Source organism: Dipodomys spectabilis, unplaced genomic scaffold (assembly GCF_019054845.1).
Source record: "Dipodomys spectabilis isolate Male_0828 unplaced genomic scaffold, ASM1905484v1 ptg000176l, whole genome shotgun sequence".
Lineage (NCBI taxonomy): Eukaryota > Metazoa > Chordata > Mammalia > Rodentia > Heteromyidae > Dipodomys > Dipodomys spectabilis.
In genome coordinates this window covers 5,070,024-5,088,699 of record NW_024870853.1, presented here as the reverse complement: position 1 = coordinate 5,088,699, position 18,676 = coordinate 5,070,024, and the positions used below count along the sequence as shown (strand labels likewise).

The window sequence follows — 18,676 nt, the reverse complement described above, 5'->3', positions numbered from 1 at the left end:
TTGGTTGAATGACAACTCCTTTGTATAACTATCATTACTGCACTTTTAATGTGAAGATAGCTTTATTTGATAAATACATACGTTGGTGTTTTATATACCTAGAAGTTCCTTGAGAGATCTGTCCACTAAATAAGGTAGCAGCACAATGTAAACTGGAACCTAGGTTTGTTAGCTCCTGGACAGAGTGCTTTCTGAATTTTCTTGAGCCACATAAATTCATTTTTACTCACAGCATCATGGAGCCTATGTATCCATTTCACATGCCTATTTCAGAGTCTGTTGCCAGGCCTTCTAACTGGAATGCTTCTGTCTGATCTCCCCACCACACCAGGGCAGGAAGTTGATCAGAATCTTAACAATTCTCCTTTTTTTTTTCTTTTTTTTGTGTGCATGCCAGTATTTAGACTTGAACTCTGGGCCTGGGCACTGTCTCTGAGCTTTTTTGCATAAGGCTAGTACTCTACCACATAAGCCACAGCTCTACTTTTGTGGTTAACTGGAGATAAGAGTTTCAGAGACTTTTCCTACCTGGGCTGGCTTTGAACCATGAGCCTCAGATCTCAGCTTCCTTTGTAGTTAGGATATCAAGAGTGAGCCCTTGGTACCCAACTATAACTCTCCTTTCTTGAGAACCTCCTTTATGTCATGTGCTTTATTTGTGTTCATTCTAATCCAGATACTACCTCCATGATAGGCAATATAATTCTCCATGTGCATATGAGCAAACAGGACCAGAGACCAGAGACACTGGTCTTAGATTAGAAAACTAAGTAATGTAATTATTTAAATAAGTTGTAGATTCTAAACTAGGTTTATCTGAAAGTACAGCATGTGGACTAGACAGTCTTCTTCTAATTCAGTGTTACCCCTCAACTGAAGCAGGACAGGTACACAAAGACTGAAAGGAAGCATGCAAACATCTGCAGACCAGCTTCTGTATAATTCTACCACATGGCCTGGTCCACCAATAGGAACTCTTTCTGAAAACCTAGCAATAACTTACTTGACCAAGTGTCTTATGAGAAGTTCCAGCATCTCACGGTTCTTTTCTGGTAGCTTATATACTAGAGCATGAATAGCTCCAAGCCGGTAATCCAGGTTGTCAGACTCTGTCAAAAAGAACAATGAGAGAGAGGGTTTGGCTTTCTGGGCAATTAAACAAACAATTGTGCAAACTAATATGCCTACACCACATAAACATACACAAAGACACAGGTGGGGAGAATGACAAAAGACCCACAGGGACAGTCAGAAAGATGAGGAGAAACAGAGAAATAATCATAGAGATGCAATGACACCAAGAAATGAAGAGAAATATTCAAATATTCAAAAAAAGGCAAAAAGAAAGATAAAAACAAAGAAATAGTTCTAAAAGGATGAAGAAATAGAAGATAGATGAAAAAATGAAGGACAGTCTCAGAGGTGTGCAGGACTATGGCTAATTGTAAACTTCCAACAGGAAACCCTTTCCCACCCACATTCCCACAGAGCTGACTGACAGTATGCCTCTGGGTTTTGGTGATAACCATTGAGCTAACCCAGAAGCACATTTTGAAGCTACTGTGCCTCAACAACAAAGATGCAGTAAGAGGCCACAAAGACTGCAATGCAGGGAAAGAGTTGTGTCCAGATAGGAGAGTGGTAGTATCAGCCAAATCTCCTTTTGCTTCTTCATCTTCCAGGCGGTGTGATTCTATATGCCTTATTGCCCATGTGTTTTCTCGATTATATCATCTAGAAAATGGGCTACCATTGTTCATAGATAAGGGATCATTTGAGAGGGCAAAGTGCTGAAGAAAGTGGAAATGGCAGCTGTCATATAACCACTCTGCTGACCTGAGATAATGTGAGCTAGTGCTCTTATACAGAGGGAAGAACAATCAGCCAACCAACCAATAAATCAACCCATGCATCCATCTACCTATCCAGGTCTACACTCTCAAGTTAGCCAATTTCATCTATTCCCCTCAAATAACAACAATTTATTAAAAAAATTATCCAAATCTTGACTTAGCAAGTAGAAATATACTCATTTGGCAGTGGGTAAAATCTGCATTTATGCTTATGGGGTTTTAATCTTCAAACATTTTTCTAGGCTTATTACTGTAAATCTTCCCGAGACACCAGAACAATACACAATGAACTAGAAACATTAATACTTACTGGCAGCAGAGACCAGCTCTTTGTGAAGCTTATACGTCATGACAGGTTCAGAAAGATTCCTGAAATTAATGAAGACTGGTAAGTTCCTTTGGAGAGTCAATCACTGAACCCTGAATTCTCAGTTCTGTGGACAGTAAGGTGGAAGTTATTGAGCTCCATATCTTAATGTGATTATATATATTTCTCTCTTCATCTGAAGCTTCATCAGGGGTTTAAGATGTTAGGAATCCAACAAAAGACCCATAAAAATATAGGCTGAGATGTCCAGCACAGTCTCCAATTAGTGTTCAAAGTAAAAGAAAGTGCTAACCAGTTTTACAAAGTTCCAAAGTAGTCCCATTCTTCAAGCTATTCTGAACTCCTCACAATTAAATAGAACGGTAGAATTTCCAAGTACCAGTCTTCCCATGTCATCCTTGCAATGGTTCTGTCTGGTGGAGCAATTGCTCAAATCCAGACTTAATACAGAGAGAAACTGAGGTTCAAACAATTTTCTCCATTCAGAAAAAAATCATGAGTGAAGCAGTGTGCCAGGAGCTCACACTTATAATCCTAGTTACTCAGGAGCTGAGATCCGAGAATTGCAATTCAAAGCCAGCCCAGACAAGAAAATCTGTAAGACTCTTATCTGCAATTAACCACTAATAAGCTAGAAGTGGAGCTGTGGCTCAAGTGGTAGAATACTATCCTTGAGCACAAAAGCTCAAGGACAGCACCCAGGCCACAAGTTCAAGCCCAAGGAAGCACAAGAAAAATCACTGACTGAGAACCTACATTGTGTTTGGGAATCAAAGATGAATTAGATTTGGTCCTAATTGTAGAGGAGTCCATTCACAAACTTTTCAATGCTATGGAATATGTGCATAAAATAAAGCTTTGTGGGGAATTACTCAGAAGGAATTAATATAATAATAATAGCAAATGTTGCACTGTTTTAACTGACTTTCATGTTTTAAACCTATTAAACTCTATGATATCCTAGCGTAGTAGTAACTGTGATGGTTTTTCTATTCTCTAGATGTGGAAAGTAAAGATTACACAGGTAAGCGGCAGAACCAGGTAGTCTGTCTCCAGACTCAGTGGTCATTTTTATGTGTATGGCAGTACCAAAGTTTGAACTTAAGAGTCTTGTTCTCACTTGGCTTGCTTGCTTAAGGCTGTGTTCTCCCACCCAAGCCATGCCTCCAGACAAGATTTCTGATATTTTATTTAAATTTTATTAAGTAGTTGGACAAAGGGTTTTCAATTCCACAAGTCAGGTTATAAGGATACTGCATCTTGATCAATGTCACCTTTTACATCCTTTTCCCCCATCTTTGCTGGTTATTTTGGAGGTGAAGTCTTGTAGATTTTTTGCCCAGGATAGCTTCAAATAATGATCCTCCAGATCTCAGCTTCCTAAGTAGTTAAGATTACAAACACGAGCCACAAGTACCTAAGATCAATGCTCTCAATCATTTCACTGTACAGTCTGTAACTGTCTGTAGCTGTCGAGGTGACAGAACATAAAGATCAACACAGAAATAGTGGAAATACAGATAGAAGAGAAAGGTAAATTGAGTACACTAAAGCTATTAAGGACAGAATTCCTCCATTGATTGGAGATGATGTTGAAGGAGAGAGTAATCTGGTTAAGTGGAATTCAAATTGCTTAAGAGAGAACTGGAGATCCTGAAGCACACAAGCATGTGAATTAGCAAGGGGAAATGTTTCCCGAGAAGCTGGATGCAGGATCCTTCTCCATCTGAGAGGAAGTGGAAATCAGAAAGCTTGCAAGACCTGTTTCAATATACCAGTGGAGTGGTAAGTCAGATTGGGATGGGTAGGAGAGTGCCATGTGGGGTTAAGAAGCTCAGACAGGCTGGATGCTGGTGGCTCATGCCTATAATCCTAGTTACCCAGGAGGCTGAGATCTGAGAATCACAGTTCAAAGCCAGCTTGGGAAGGAAACTAATCACCAAAAGCAGTAAGTGGAGCTGTGGTTCAAGTGGTAGAGGACTAGTCATGAGCAAAAATGCTCAGAGACAATACTCAGGCCCTGAGTGCGAGCCCTAGGTCCCCCAGCTCCCACACAAAGTAGTACACACAAAGCATACATGTTACATGTTAAAAAAGCCTAGCTGGAAGGGGTTGAGTTAGACAATCTTGTCTAAACTCCTGGCTCTATCTTCTCTAGATTCAATTATTCCCAAATTTGTAAGTCAGACTCAGAACTCATCACTGAGTTTCAATTTTCTATATTTAATTTCCTGATTATGATAATCTCATCTGACATAACAAAACTCCCTCAAATTTGATTATGTTCCTGTGCTTCTCCAATTAGTAAGCACATGCCCATCATTTGACGGGATGGCCCAGAAATGGGGAAGTCAATATTTATTCTCCTTTCTCCAATTCTCATATTTACTTCACCAACTTTATTTCCTAAATCTCTTGCATATACTTATTTCCACCAATTTCTATTGCCACTTCCTTATCCAAGCAGTAGCATCACCTTTTGCCTGGATCACAGAAAACAATAGCCTGCTAACTGATTTCCACCTCTACCCACTTAGACTCCTAACGTAATTCCCACACTATTTTTTCCAAAATATAAAACTCATCATGTAACCCCCCCACTTACAATATTTCAATATAACATCATTACTCTGTGTGTGTGTGCGCGCACGTGTGTGCGCGCGCGCGCACATGCCAATCCTTGGATTTGAGCTCAGGACCAAGGCGCTATTCCTAAGGTTTTTGCTCAAAATTTGTGCTCACCACTCTACTTTTAGCTTTTTGGTGAGTAATTGGAGATAAGAGTTTCACAGATTTGTCTAAGAGACCAAGCTGGCTTTGAACCATGATCCTTTCATCTCAGCCATCTAAGTAGCTAAGCTCATTATTTTTTAAGTAAATCTGAAAATTGGGGATATGGTTCAAGTGGTAAAGGGTAAGAGAGACTGCTTAGCAAGTGCAAGATCCTGAATTCAAACTCTAGGACTACCTTCCTCCCAAATAAACACATAAAGTAAATTTAGATTCTAATTTTTTAAATACCCTATGAGCAATACCATTCTGGTCCCTACATACCTTCTCCTCCTCTACATATACTCAATACTTCACCTAAAGTCGTTCATGCACTTTCTTTTCTTTATTTTCTAACTGGGAATTGAACGCAGAGCCTATAAGCATAGGCAAGTTCTCTAACACTTGAGCTACAAATCCAGGTTTTTTGCTTTTAGATTTTTTTTTTAGATAGGGTTTTATGCTAACTTTCCCAAGGATAACCCTAAACAGTGATCTTCCTGCCTCAACTTCTTGAGTAGCAAGGATTACAGGTATACATCATCATGCTCACTGAACCCCGTAGGTTTTGAATGGAACTTCCTGACTTCTGACTCAAGATTTCACGATAGATAGATAGATAGATAGATAGATAGATAGATAGATAGATAGATAGATAGATAGATAGATAGATAGATAGATCCCTTTAACTGGAACTATCACCTCAACTGATCCCAATTTATAGTTAAACTCAAGTTTAAGTAATCAGAATAGGTCTGGTCTTCCTAGTAAGTGCTTTCATAGCATGCCATACCTCTCCCTTCAGAGCACTTAGCATATTTTTAGATATTTCTATTATTAGTTGTCTTTTGTCAAGGCAATAAACTCTATAAAGTCAGAGATCACAGCTACTCACAACTCTGTCCCTAGTGATTTACATCTGTCATGGCATGGGGGAGACACTGAGAAAGTATGAAATGATTTAGTGACTTAGAGGCATGCAATACTGGTTAAGTACTTACACAATGATACAAAAGAGCCAGTTATATGAGAGATGTGAAGGACCCAGGAGAGGAAAAGGGTAAGAGAAATGCCTTAAAAAGGAGCTAAGGGTTGATTTAGGAACCTAGAGAGCAGAGAAAGACAAACTCTGGGGGTGAGATGGGAAGGGATGGGAAGGGGAAACAAAGGAGGAGGCTACAATGCTTGATAAGAAATGTACTCATTATCTTGCCCATGTAATTGTAACCTCTCTGTACAGTATTTTCACAATTAAAAAACACTCTGGGAACAATGCTGCCTGTGAGAATCTAAACAGTGTTGACAAATGGGCAAATAGGACAGGCCCATAGCTAAGGATCTCTACTAGGAGACAGTCTCCCACTGCCAGGCATGCTCTTCCTTCTTTCCAAAGAGCTTCGCGACTAATTATGAGATATGCAAGGCATGATGTCAATGTGTTCAGTCAAATAAACAAATAAACATTCACCATTGAAAAGAGCAAATCAGTGCAAGAATGACAGAGAAACAGAATCACTCCTGCTATCCTCCTCAACCAGAGTCTTCTAAAAGCCCTCATGGAAAACAGGTCTTTATTCAGTCACCTAAACCACCCAAAAAAGGCCACAACCCCTGGGAATAGGAGTCAGGGGAAGAAAATGCCCCAATCCTAGTAGCCTGGTAACTCAGAAATAACATGAAAATAATAACATTTAGTAAGGGAGGGGGACTATAGATTTCTCATTTGTAAAATGAATATGGAAACATCTGTGGGACAGAGTATTCGTTTTGTTTTTGTTTTTTAAATGATAAAGGCTCAAAGCCAGCCCATGTAGAAAAGACTGTGAGACACTTATCTTGAACTAACCACCAAAACGCCAGATGTGGGGGTGTGGCTCAAGTGGCAGAGCACTATCCTTGAGTGTAAAAGCTTAGGGACAGGGCCCAGGAACTGAGTTCAAGCCCTAGTACCAGCTTACTTGCACGTGCGCGCACACACACACACACACACACACACACACACACACACAATAATGGGTTTAATATTTAACTCCTTTTAAAGAAAATAAACATATTGGCTGGGAATGTGGCTTTGTGGTAGAGTGCTTGCCTAGCAAACATGGAGCCCTGGGTTCGATTCCTCAGTACCACATAAACAGTAAAACCATAAGTGCTAGCCTTGAGCAAAAGAAACTTAGGGACAGTGCCTCAACTCTGAGTTCAAGCCCCAGGACTGGCAAAAACGTAAAAGAAAAGAATTATACTAGTCAACACAACAATAAATTCAGCAACAATCTGTATCCCCAAATTTTGTCCATAAGTTAATTTATATTACTACTATTGCTTCATTTAGGTCTAACAATTTTATTCTTACATTTTCTTGGTTTGGTTTTTATTTCCATCCTTATGGAGTAAAGAATAAAAAGTAACCTACCTCCCACTCCCACTCCCTCTCTCTCATATGCATATACATTATTCTTTTACCAATCCAATTTGATGTCTCAAACGCTTGTTATCAACTAAAGCATATGTGCACTGAGGAATGACCACATTTAATGATTTTACTAGTAAATCCAGCATAATATCAACTCTCAGTAAACAATGAAAAATTTATTTCAAAAAGTATGATTTTTATAATATATCTTCAGACATTTTCCAATAAATCTTCCAAACTTTATGTATTCCTTGCTTACATTATCAGATTTTTTTTAAGTCTTGTAATGATAGACAGAGTAGTATATGCTTATAATCTAAGCATTCGGGAAGTTGAGGCAGGAGAATCATGAGTTTGAGGTCACCCTGGGCTCTAAAGCAAGTTCTAGGATAGCCTAGGCTACAAAGCCAGGGCCTGTTTCAAAAACAAAAACAAAAACAAGCTGGGCACTTGTGGCTCATGCCTGTAATTTTAGCTGCTTAGGAGGGTTGATATCTGAGGATCGAGGTTCAGTCAGCCTGGGCAAGAAAGTCCATGAAACTCTTATCTGCAATGAATCACCAGAAAACCAGAAGTGGAGCTATGGCTCAAGTGGGAGAGTACTAGCCTTGAGCAAAAGAGTTCAGGGACAGTGGCGAGGCCCTGAATTCAAACCCCATGACTGGCCTTTAAAAAAAAGGGGAAAGGAAGGGAAAGGAAGGAAAGGAAAGGGAAGGGGAGGGGAGGGGAGGGGAGGGGAGGGGGAGGGGAGGGGAGGGGAGGGGAGGGGAGGGGAGGGGAGGGGAGGGGAGGGAAGGGAAGGGAAGGGAAGGGAAGGGAAGGGAAGGGAAGGGAAGGGAAGGGAAGGGAAGGGAAGGGAAGGGAAGGGAAGGGAAGGGAAGGGAAGGGAAGGGAAAGGAAAAATAAGCTGGGCACCAGTGGCTCACACCTGTAATCCGAGCTATTCAGGAGGCTAAGGTCAGAGGATGGAGGTTTGTAGCAAGCCCAGGCAAGAAAGTCAGTGAGACTCCAATTAATCACAGAAAAAGCCAGAAGTGGTACTGTAGCTCACGTGGCAGAGTGTTAACTATGAGCAAAAAGAAACTTAGGGAAAGTACCCAGGGCAAGAGTTCAAGTTCCAGGACTGGCAAAAGAAAAAAGAAAAGCAAATAAAGTGGGACAGCAGTAGCTTACACCTGTAATCCTTGCTACACAGGAGGCTGAAATCTAAGTATCACAGTTTAAAGGCAGCCTGAATAGGAAAATTCATGAGACCTTTATCTCCAATTAACCAGCAAAAACACAGAAGTAGAGGTGTGGCTCAAGTGGTAGAGCATTAATGCCCGGAGCAAAAATGCACAGGGAAAGCAGCCAAGCCCTGAGTTCAAGCCCCAGGACCAACACAAACACACACACACACACACACACACACACACACACACACACACACACACACACACACACACACACACACACACACACACACGAAAAAGAAAAATAGTCTTCCCATGTGTCTTCTTTGACAGAAACCTCTTGGATCTCTGAAGACGTAGCAATTTTCCAACTTTCCAAAAATGGAACACAATTCTAATCGCGACCCAATTTTCATCAGCTATAGAAACCAAATAAGACTTACCTGAGGTAGAATTTCAAGGAGCTGGTGATTGTCTTGGTGTCCCAATCACTACTGTGAAAATCAACATCTCCAGGACATTTGGGATCTAATGGTGAAAAGTTAACAAGAAAAAAAAGTTGATTTTCAAAAAGATCTTACTTTTCTTTTCCTTGAGAAAAAAGTTATCTAGGAGTACCTTTAATTCTTACTTTAATCATTCATGTTCCTTTTAAATATCATATTCCTGTCTTACTGATATAATATTATTACAAGGCATTCAACAGATGAATTATCCCAATGGACAATGAGTCACCCATACTCTTCACTCTCTTTTTTGTATTTACCTAGTTATTCAGAGGTTTCAAATCAACAAATCAGTGCATCTTGACCGGTCACCCCTTTTTTCATTCTCCCCTATCATTCCCAATGCCCCCATCCCCTCAAGTTACCTGGTTCTATTTTCACATATGCACACTGAATATCATAACTTCATTTATCCACCCTTCTTCTATTCATTCATCTGCCCTCCTTCCACTTTCCTAGAGATCCTACTTTTTACCACCTTAAAAAATTAAGCATATTAGGGCTGGGAAGGTGGCTCAGTGGTAGAATGCTTGTCTTGCATGCATGAGACCCTGGGTTCGATTCCTCAGCACCCCATAAGCAGAAAAGGCCAGAAGTGGTACTGTGGCTCAAGTTGTAGAGCACTAGCCTTGAGCTGAAGAGGTGAGAGACAGCTCCCAGGCCCAGAGTTCAGGCCCCATGACCGACCCACAAAAAAAATATAAGCGTATTAAAAAGTATAGTTACTCAAGTAAGTTTTCAAGAAATAAAAATTTTACAAGTCTTTCATGTCTCAAAACTCCCATTGTTTTCTGGCCCAGCATGCGAAAAGCTTAGAATTCATCTCTTCCAGCTACAGGACAATAAAAGCACTAACATACTGCAAATCAACTCTTCATAGAGTCCCCAGAGAAGTGGAGGCCTCAGAAAAACTGTAGCTATTACCAGGGAACAAACACAGACTGAAGAATCAGAAACTTCAGTACAGAAAACGCCTCAGAACAGGAAAACGTCAGGCTCAACATATATGAGTTTGAGAGTTTAAAATTCCTCCGAGGCACAATACTATGAAAAGCCTTGTATGTTCTTGAGTTTGACCTTGAAGAATTCTATTATAGTCTCATAGTGAAGATCTGAGGAACATACTCTCCTGTTTCCATACTTCTGATAAGGTTAGGAGAGGAGAAGCTCTGTGTGTGTGTGTGTGTGTGTGTGTGTGTGTGTGTGTGTGTGTGTGTACACTGGTACTTGTGCTTGAACTGAGGGAATGTCATTCTCTCAGCTTTTTTGTTCAAGACTGGATCTCTGCCACTTGAGGAGAAGCTGTGTGTGTGTGTGTGTGTGTGTGTGTGTGTGTGTGTGTGTGTGTGTGTGTGTGTGTGTGTGTGTGTGTGTGTGTACACTGGTACTTGTGCTTGAACTGAGGGAATGTCATTCTCTCAGCTTTTTTGTTCAAGACTGGATCTCTGCCACTTGATCCACATTTCCACTTCCCACTTTTGGGTAGTTCATTGAAGATAAGAGACTCACAGACTTTTATTCCCAAACTGTAATCTTCAGATCTCAGTCTCCTGAATAGCTAGGATTACAGGTATGAGCCACCTGCACTTGGTAAAACAAGCCCTTTTAAATAGGTCCATAATCTTCTGTCCTTAACAGTCCTCTCAAGAGAAACTATTTTCGTGTCGAACCTGAAGCAGGAATTCAGGGCCTAGGTGCTGTCCCTGCTTTTTTTTGTCGGCCTGGGGGCTTGAACTCTGGGTCTGGGCACTGCCCTTGAGCTCTTCAGCTCAAGGCTAGTGCTCTACCACTTGAGCCACAGCACCATTTTTTTGCTTTTCTTGCTTATGTGGTGCTAAGGAATCGAACCTAGGGCCTCATGCATGCAGGCAAACACTACCACTGAGCTACCTTCTTCTCTGCCCCGCTTTTTTTTTTTTAACTCAAGGCTAGAGCTTTACCACTTAACCCACAGCTCTACTTCTGGCTTTTTGGTGGTTAATTAGATATGAGTCTCATGGACCTTCTTGCCTGAGCTGGCTTCAAAACATAACTAAGAACTCAGCACCCTTAGTAGTTAGGATTACAAGCATGAACCTTCTGTGCTTGGTAAGAGAACCAATTTTGCCAGACCCTAACGTATCATTGTTTTAGCAGAACTTCACTCATATGGATAAGAGGGAAACATTCAACTACAGCCCCAGCCTGTCTCTCAGTCTCAGGAAAACATCTGGTAAGGTCACAGGCCAGGCTCCTTGAAAGACAATGGCATTATGAGAAGACTTACAGAACACTCGTATTCTCCTGATACCTTACCACCACATATGTAGGGATACTGTACAGTACTAAGGACATTGTGATGAAAAAATGGAACAAAATGGTAATCACAAAGTCTCTATGGAAAAATCAAAATAAAATCAAAGAAACAAGATGAAAAGCAGAGGAAAATGTAATATTTCCTATAGCTACCACAAACAGTAAACAGTATGTTTATCAGGCTAAATCCTAAGCAGATAAACTGAAAACCTCATACTAAAGCCACAAGTACCTCAATTACATGCCCTTTACCCATAACATCATATCTGGCTGGCAATCAAAAACTTAACAGACATACTAAAAGGCAGAGGGCTGGGAAGGTGGCTCAGTGGTAGAATGTTTGCTTTGCATGCATGAGGCCCTGGGTGCGATTCCTCAGCACCACATAAGCAGAAAAAGCCAGAAGTGGCGCTGTGGCTCAAGTGGTAGAGCACTAGCCTTGAGCTGAAGAGCTGAGGGATAGCACCCAGCCCAGAGTTCAGGCCCCACGACCAAAAAAAAAAAAAAAAAAAGAAATCCATTCTAAAAGGCAGAAAATGGCATGAACAGGCATAGCAAACCTCAGATATGGAAGAGATGTTGAGATTATCAGCCCAATGAGTTAATATGATAAGGTCTGTATTAGATGAAAGTATATAGCATGAAAGGGGAAATAAGTAATATAGGAGAAAAAAACCCCAAGAAAGAAGTAAAAGAACATTCATGAATCACCAACATTCTAAAAGAAAGGAAGAGTGCTCTAAAGGCTCATCAACATGCCTGAAGAAATAACAATGGGCACTTCCAAAACTGAAACACAAAGAAAAGATTATAACAACAGAACAAATTAGATAATCAGGAAAGTTGTTAAATACATGTGGTGAGAATACCAGAGGAGATTAAAGATGAAAGTGAAACAAATATTTGAAGTAAAAAGAACTAAGGATTTCCCAAAACTGATTACAAATGTCAAAACACACATGCAAGAACCTCAGAGAAAACCAAGCAGGATATATACCAAGAAATCCAAACCACAGCTTAATATATTCAAGCTTTTTTTAAAAAATGAAGGAAAAATACTGAAAGAAGCTAGAAGAAAATCCAACACTTGTTATAGAGAAAAGGGTGAGAATTACACTGTACCTCTCTACAGAAATTATGCAAGCAAGAAGAAAGTGGAATAAAATACTAAAAGTGTTCAAAGAATACCAACCAAGTAGAGGAATGCATATGCATGATCCTAAAAGTAGGAGCAAGGCAACAGAGGCAGAGGAATCATAAATTCAAGGACAACTTCTACTTTATAGCAAAACCCTGTCTCCCAAAACCAAGAATTGTGAATATACCACAGTGGCAGAATACTTGCCTAGCACGTGCATGACTGAGTTCCAACTCTAGTGAAAAAGGGTATTTTAAACTCAAACACCCAGTAGATTGTTCCCCATATTCAAAGTGATCAGTCTAATCAGCATAGGCATCTGCCTCAGACTCTCTTCTTAGTGTAGGAAAAAATACTTGGAAATAATCTGTCTCTCAGCTTTTCTTCAAGGAAAGGAGGAACTGGAATGCACTTCTAACATTCTACCTTTTCCAGCTGAATATTAAGACATGCAACCCTCTCTAAGGGGCAGTTAGAAACTATTTTTGCTTAAAAAAAACATTGGTTCATCCACTGGGCTTGCAAATATCAAAAGGTAACTAAAAGCAAGAGAATTTTGTGGCATCTATTGCCTCCATTTTGCGTGAGTCTCTTTGCTCTGAGCTATTCTCCCCCACAGTTACCCTGGGTACCAGAAAGGCATCTATCATTGAAAAGAGTTGAAACTAACCCTTTTTCATACTGACAGGACCCACTTGAACAATCTTGAGATAATCAATCAGACCATTGTCCCAATTCTTCCCCTATTTAATTGTAAAGTTCATTCTCAACCCAGAGGGTGGGCAGAGATGCTTACTTTCCCTTTATGCCCACCATGCCAGGGTAACAAATCTCCTTTCTCTGGAAACTGTCTTATAAAGGGCAATGGGAGACATAGAAATAGAGGGACAAAGGGTGGACAAATGCAGCAGTGGTACTCACTAGACACTATGTTGAAAATGAACTATACAGTCTGTGGGTGGGGATGAAAAGGGAAAACTGGGAGAGAGAAAAGAAATATATGCCGAGCGCCAGTGACTCACGCCTATAATCCTAGCTATTCAGGAGGCTGAGATCTGAGGATTGTGGTTCAAAGCCAGCCCAGGCAGAAAACTCCATGAAACTCTTATCTCCAATAAACCACCAGAAAACCAGAAGTGGCGCTGTAGGTCAAGTGGTAGAGCGCTAGCCTTGAGCTGAAGAGCTGAGGGACAGCGCTCAGGCCCAGAGTTCAAGTCCCATGACCAATTAAAAGACAAACAAACAAAAAGAAATGTACTCATTACCTGACTCATGAAATGGTAACCTCTCTGTATATCACTTTTATAACAACACTAAAAATATAATAATAAAAGTAATAAAAGTAAATCTCTTTTTTCTACCCTTCCCCACTATTTATCTCCTACCTGGTTTTTTGGGTGACTAACTAGACCTGGCTTTTAAAAGCATTGAAGTTTGGCCTCTGGCCTAGGAGTGAGGTTATAATTCCATGAGTGAAGCAGGAAAAAGTAAAAAAAAAAAATCTAAACAGGCCAATAACAAGGAAATTAATCAGTAATAAAAATAACCCTCCAATTAAAGAAAAGCTTCATTGGACTGGGTAGGTTTACTGCTGCATTCTACAAAACACTTAAAAGAACAGAGACAAATTCTACTTAAGTTATTTCAAAAAGTAGAAGAGGAAGAATTTTTTCTAAACATATTCTACAAGGCCAGAATTCCCCTGGTATCAAAACTAGATAAGGAGAAAACAAAAACAAGAAAAATCCAATCAGTATCCCCCATGTACTTAGATGTAAAAATCCTCAAGCAAATACTAGTAAACTAAATTCAACCATACATTTAAAATTGTGCACAATGACTCATCTTCAGGATACAATGATGACTCAACATGTACAAATTAATAAATGGAACATATCAGATTAATAAAACAAAAGACAAAAAACATGCTCATTTCACCACATGCAGAAAAAGAATCTGACAGAAGTCAACATATGTTCATGATTTACAAAATAACTCAAAAAGGCATAAATGGCTTTACCTCAACATGATAAATCCCATATATGACAAGCCCACAAGCTAACGTTATCCTTAGTGGTGAAAAATTGAAAGCACTTTTCTAAAAATAGGAATGAAACAAGATGCCTGCTGTCATTGCTATAACTTATCCCTGGGTCATAGTATCTTTTCCACAAGTACTGGAGTTTGAACTCAGGGCTTCCTAACTTACTTGAGCCATGCTTACCACTTGAGCCACGCCTCCACTTTTAGCTTTTTACTGTTCAATTGGAGATAAGAGTTTCCTGGAATATCTTGTTGGGGTTAGCTCCAAAACATGACCCTCAAATCTCAGCGTACTGATAAGCTAGGATTATAGATGTGAGGCACCAGTGCCTGGCTACAACAATGATTTTGAAATATCTAATGTTGGAACATCTGAGATGCTTTCAAACATGACAGTACCAAGCAAGGTGCTATGAGATATGAGGATATGAGGATCACAGTTCAAAGCCAGCCAGGGCAGGAAAGTCCAGGAAACTCTTATCTCCAATAAACCATTATAAAACCAGAAATGAAGCTGTGGCTCAAAAATGGTAGAGCACTAGCCTTGAGCAAAATAGCTCAGGGACAGTGCACCAAACAAAACAAAACAAACAAACAAACAAACAAAAACCTGAAAGTACTCGTCTTCCCCATAACAATAATACCAGAATCTCTGCAGGAAACTCACTAGGTAATTTAATGAGCAGCAAGGGTGCTGAGTTACCTAATGTAATGTATAAAAAACAGAAACGAAAATGTTTAAAACTCTTAAAAAGAGAAAAGGTAGTCATTATTTACCTGAAAACATGCAAGAGAAACAAGTGAAAAATTGTGAAAAGCATCAACAAGCCTTGTTAAAATCGACTGGTCAGAGGATAATGATGCAAAGTTGCCAACTTGATTCCAATTACAGACTTACTGCAATTATAATCATAATGCCAACAAACTTGTTTTCCTGAACATGATAAAAGTAATTCTGGAAAAAATTATATTAAGTGAAGTAAGCCAGGCCCAAAGAAACATAGGTCCCTTATTTCCAATATCTAGTATGTTGAAACATGGTTTCCCTTATTTGCTATATCTAGTATATGTCTGAGTCAAGCAGAAAAGGCCAGATAAGGTGATGTTAGGGAAATGAACCCTAAGATATGTATTCAAATGTTTATTTTTCTTTCATGCCATTGTTTCTAACACATTTATAAGATTATTTTTTTGTTGCTTTGTATGTCCCTCCCCCACGGTATAACCCCTGCTTTCACTGTATTTGATGTTGGTATAATTTGTGGAGGGGAAGGGGAAAAACAAATCGTTTAAATAGGAATACAGGTGGACCCATTGCAACAATGAGATGTACAAGTCATTATGTCAAAAACGAACTTTACAACTTTGGTGCGGGGGCGGGGGGGGGGGGGGGGGGCGATGATTGGGTGGGGAAAAAATAATACAGCAATAAGTCAGCACTGTGACTGAACTAATTTTTAAAAGAATAATTATGGCAAATGTGTGCTACTTGATAGGGAAAATATTAAAGACACTAATTAGCAAATTCATACTTGTATAAGAATAATCAGGTTAGTGAAACAATGGGAAGTTAGGGGAAAACATTATATATAAGAACTCATACAATAAATAAAAATAACATTCTAAATTACTGAGGAAAAAATGGAAATGTTAAGCTGGGCAAAATAGTACATGACTATAATTCTAGCATGGACAAGGCTGAAACATGATGTTTTAAGTTTGAGGCCAGCCTGACCTACAGAGTAAGACCTTATTCCCTCAAGAAATACAATAAAAAGAAATAAGGCAGGACTCTGTGGTGCATGCTTGTAATCTTAGCTACTCAGGAGACTGAGATCTGAGTATCGTGGTTCAGAGCCAATCTGGTCTCTCAAGACAAATCTGAAAGACTCTTACCTCCAGTTAACCTCCAAAAAGCCAGAAACAAAGATGTGGTTCAAGTGGTAGGTAGAGTGCTAGCTTTGAACTAAAAAAAAAGCTCAGTTACAGCGACTAGGCCCTGAGTTCAAGCCCCAGGACTAGCACAGAAAAAAATCATAAACGGAGCCTTGAAAATTATTTGGGAAAAAAAGTGAAATTTCTATTTCAGAATCCAGGAATATATTCACTTACAAATGGAAATTTTAAATTGAAAAAAGCCATTAAACAATCTAATAAAAACACAAAGCTATTTTCATAGGCTCTTGCATTACGGTGTGATTTCCGAAGTTTATCATAAAATAAGGCTTTGAGTACATGCAGGAGCATAGATATATTGCAAAAAATACATGTTCTAAAAAAAAAGTGGCAAAGAGATGAACACTTGAAAGCTACACCAGCAGCATAATTTAATGCAGGATATGCACTCAAACTTTCTCAGAAATGAGTCTATAGTGCGTTACCAAAGTACACCAGAGTCACTTGGGGAACTTCATAAAATGTATATCCTTGGATCCAAAAACAAGAGATTCATTCACTGAGTTCACAATGAGGCATGAGAGTCTGCACTGAAAATAAATAACACCTTAAAGGTAATTCTAGGGTGATGCTGGTTTGGAGAACACTGGGAAGATTGTTAAGCCATCAGCATATAAAATAATGGATAGTGTAATCAAGAGTATAAATGATTATTAAGAATCCGTTTTGGTGAAAGTTCTAACTACTATTTCCAGTGAGGTACAATGGCATTCACAATATACTTGGAGTCCAAAACAAAACAAAAACTATAGAATATTGCTAACTAAAATATATGAATCATGTCAGAATGCCCTCATTAATTCAGAGGCTGTTAGATGATATGATAGGTACTATGAAAATTTGACTTGTATGAACAGGATGACTAGCTTTGATTGCCTACATTTTATAAAACTGATCTCACTAAAGAATGAAAGCGAAGTAAGTATCAGAATGCAGGAGCAGAACATCTGGGCTCTAACAAAGCCATGAAGCTTGAACCAGTAAGCTCTTTCCATCTGTGTATTAGGCTCTTTCTCATACTTCTTCAATTATAAAATCCTATGATTTCAGACTATAAGATAACTGACAGTCACTTGTAAACACCACAAAGACCACATTGGTATATACCATCTACATCACACCAGTTTATGATATATAGGTAGGAGAAAGGAATGTTACCTGGAGAAAGAAGCACAGCTATCCTGGTTAGCAGTTTAAAAAAATGCATTTGAGACCTGATGATTTTCTAGAATTCAAATTGCATTAAGTCTATTAATGCTATCTACAATCTTAAGATATTAATTCTACTTTCTCAAATCAACACACAGTATAGCATAGAATTAATTTATATATAAATACATTGTCACAAAAGAGAAACCTCAGAAATGTTCCAAGAGAGAAATTATTTAATAAATTATGTTTGGGTATTCCATCATAATATATGGCCATGCAAACACTTGCAAAGGGCTGGGAAGGTGGCTCAGTGGTAGAGCGCTTGCCTTGCATGCATGAGGCCCTGGGTTCGATTCCTCAGCACCACATAAGCAAAAAGAAAAAAAGCTGGAAGTGGTGCTGTGGCTCAAGTGGTAGAGTACTAGCCATGAGCTGAAGAGCTGAGGGACAGTGCCCAGGCCCAGAGTTCAGGCCCCAGGACTGGACCCAAAAAAAAAAAAAAAAAAAAAAAAAACACTTGCAAAGTAGGTGGGAAACATTACATTAGGGCATGTCTCCAAAAATCATAGATCAATATAACCTATGAACAATGATGTAAGAATTGAAAATAAAGTATTAGTGGACAGAATAACCCAAGACCATGGTAAGAAAATATAGCATGATCTAGTTGAATTGATTCCAGAAATTCAATACACTGGAACCTCACTCTGAGGGAACCTATGTTTACACCATTTTCATAGATTTAGAGAAAAATCATGATTATCTCCATAGATGTTGAAAAGGCCTTCAACTAAATTCAACATGTTACAAACACACATACATGCACACACAGACATGTGCACATACACATAGAAATACACACATACAAAGTTGTACAGATAATGTAATATGCTAAGAAAATCTAGAAAACAAATGAGAAAACCCATACAAACTCATTCAGTAGGACAACAAAATACAAAATTAACATACATATACATAACAACTATTATTTGTAGACATAAACAACAACCAGAGAGTACTAAAGTACAGGAAATACATTCACATAATACAG

At 39.1% G+C, this 18,676-nt stretch overlaps 1 protein-coding gene across 3 annotated transcripts in view; it reads right to left on the bottom strand.

Annotated features, from left to right (window-relative positions):
- The window catches only part of Ophn1 (oligophrenin 1), a 299,051-nt gene that overhangs the window by 84,651 nt on the left and 195,724 nt on the right, over positions 1 to 18,676 (bottom strand). For all 3 annotated transcript variants that reach the window (XM_042694942.1, XM_042694944.1, XM_042694943.1), the window contains 3 exons: positions 8,979 to 9,063; positions 2,164 to 2,222; positions 1,004 to 1,109 (listed from right to left, as the gene is read on the bottom strand). In XM_042694942.1, coding sequence (XP_042550876.1) covers positions 1,004 to 1,109; positions 2,164 to 2,222; positions 8,979 to 9,063 — 250 coding nt within the window. The remainder of the gene's footprint in view (positions 1 to 1,003; positions 1,110 to 2,163; positions 2,223 to 8,978; positions 9,064 to 18,676) is intronic.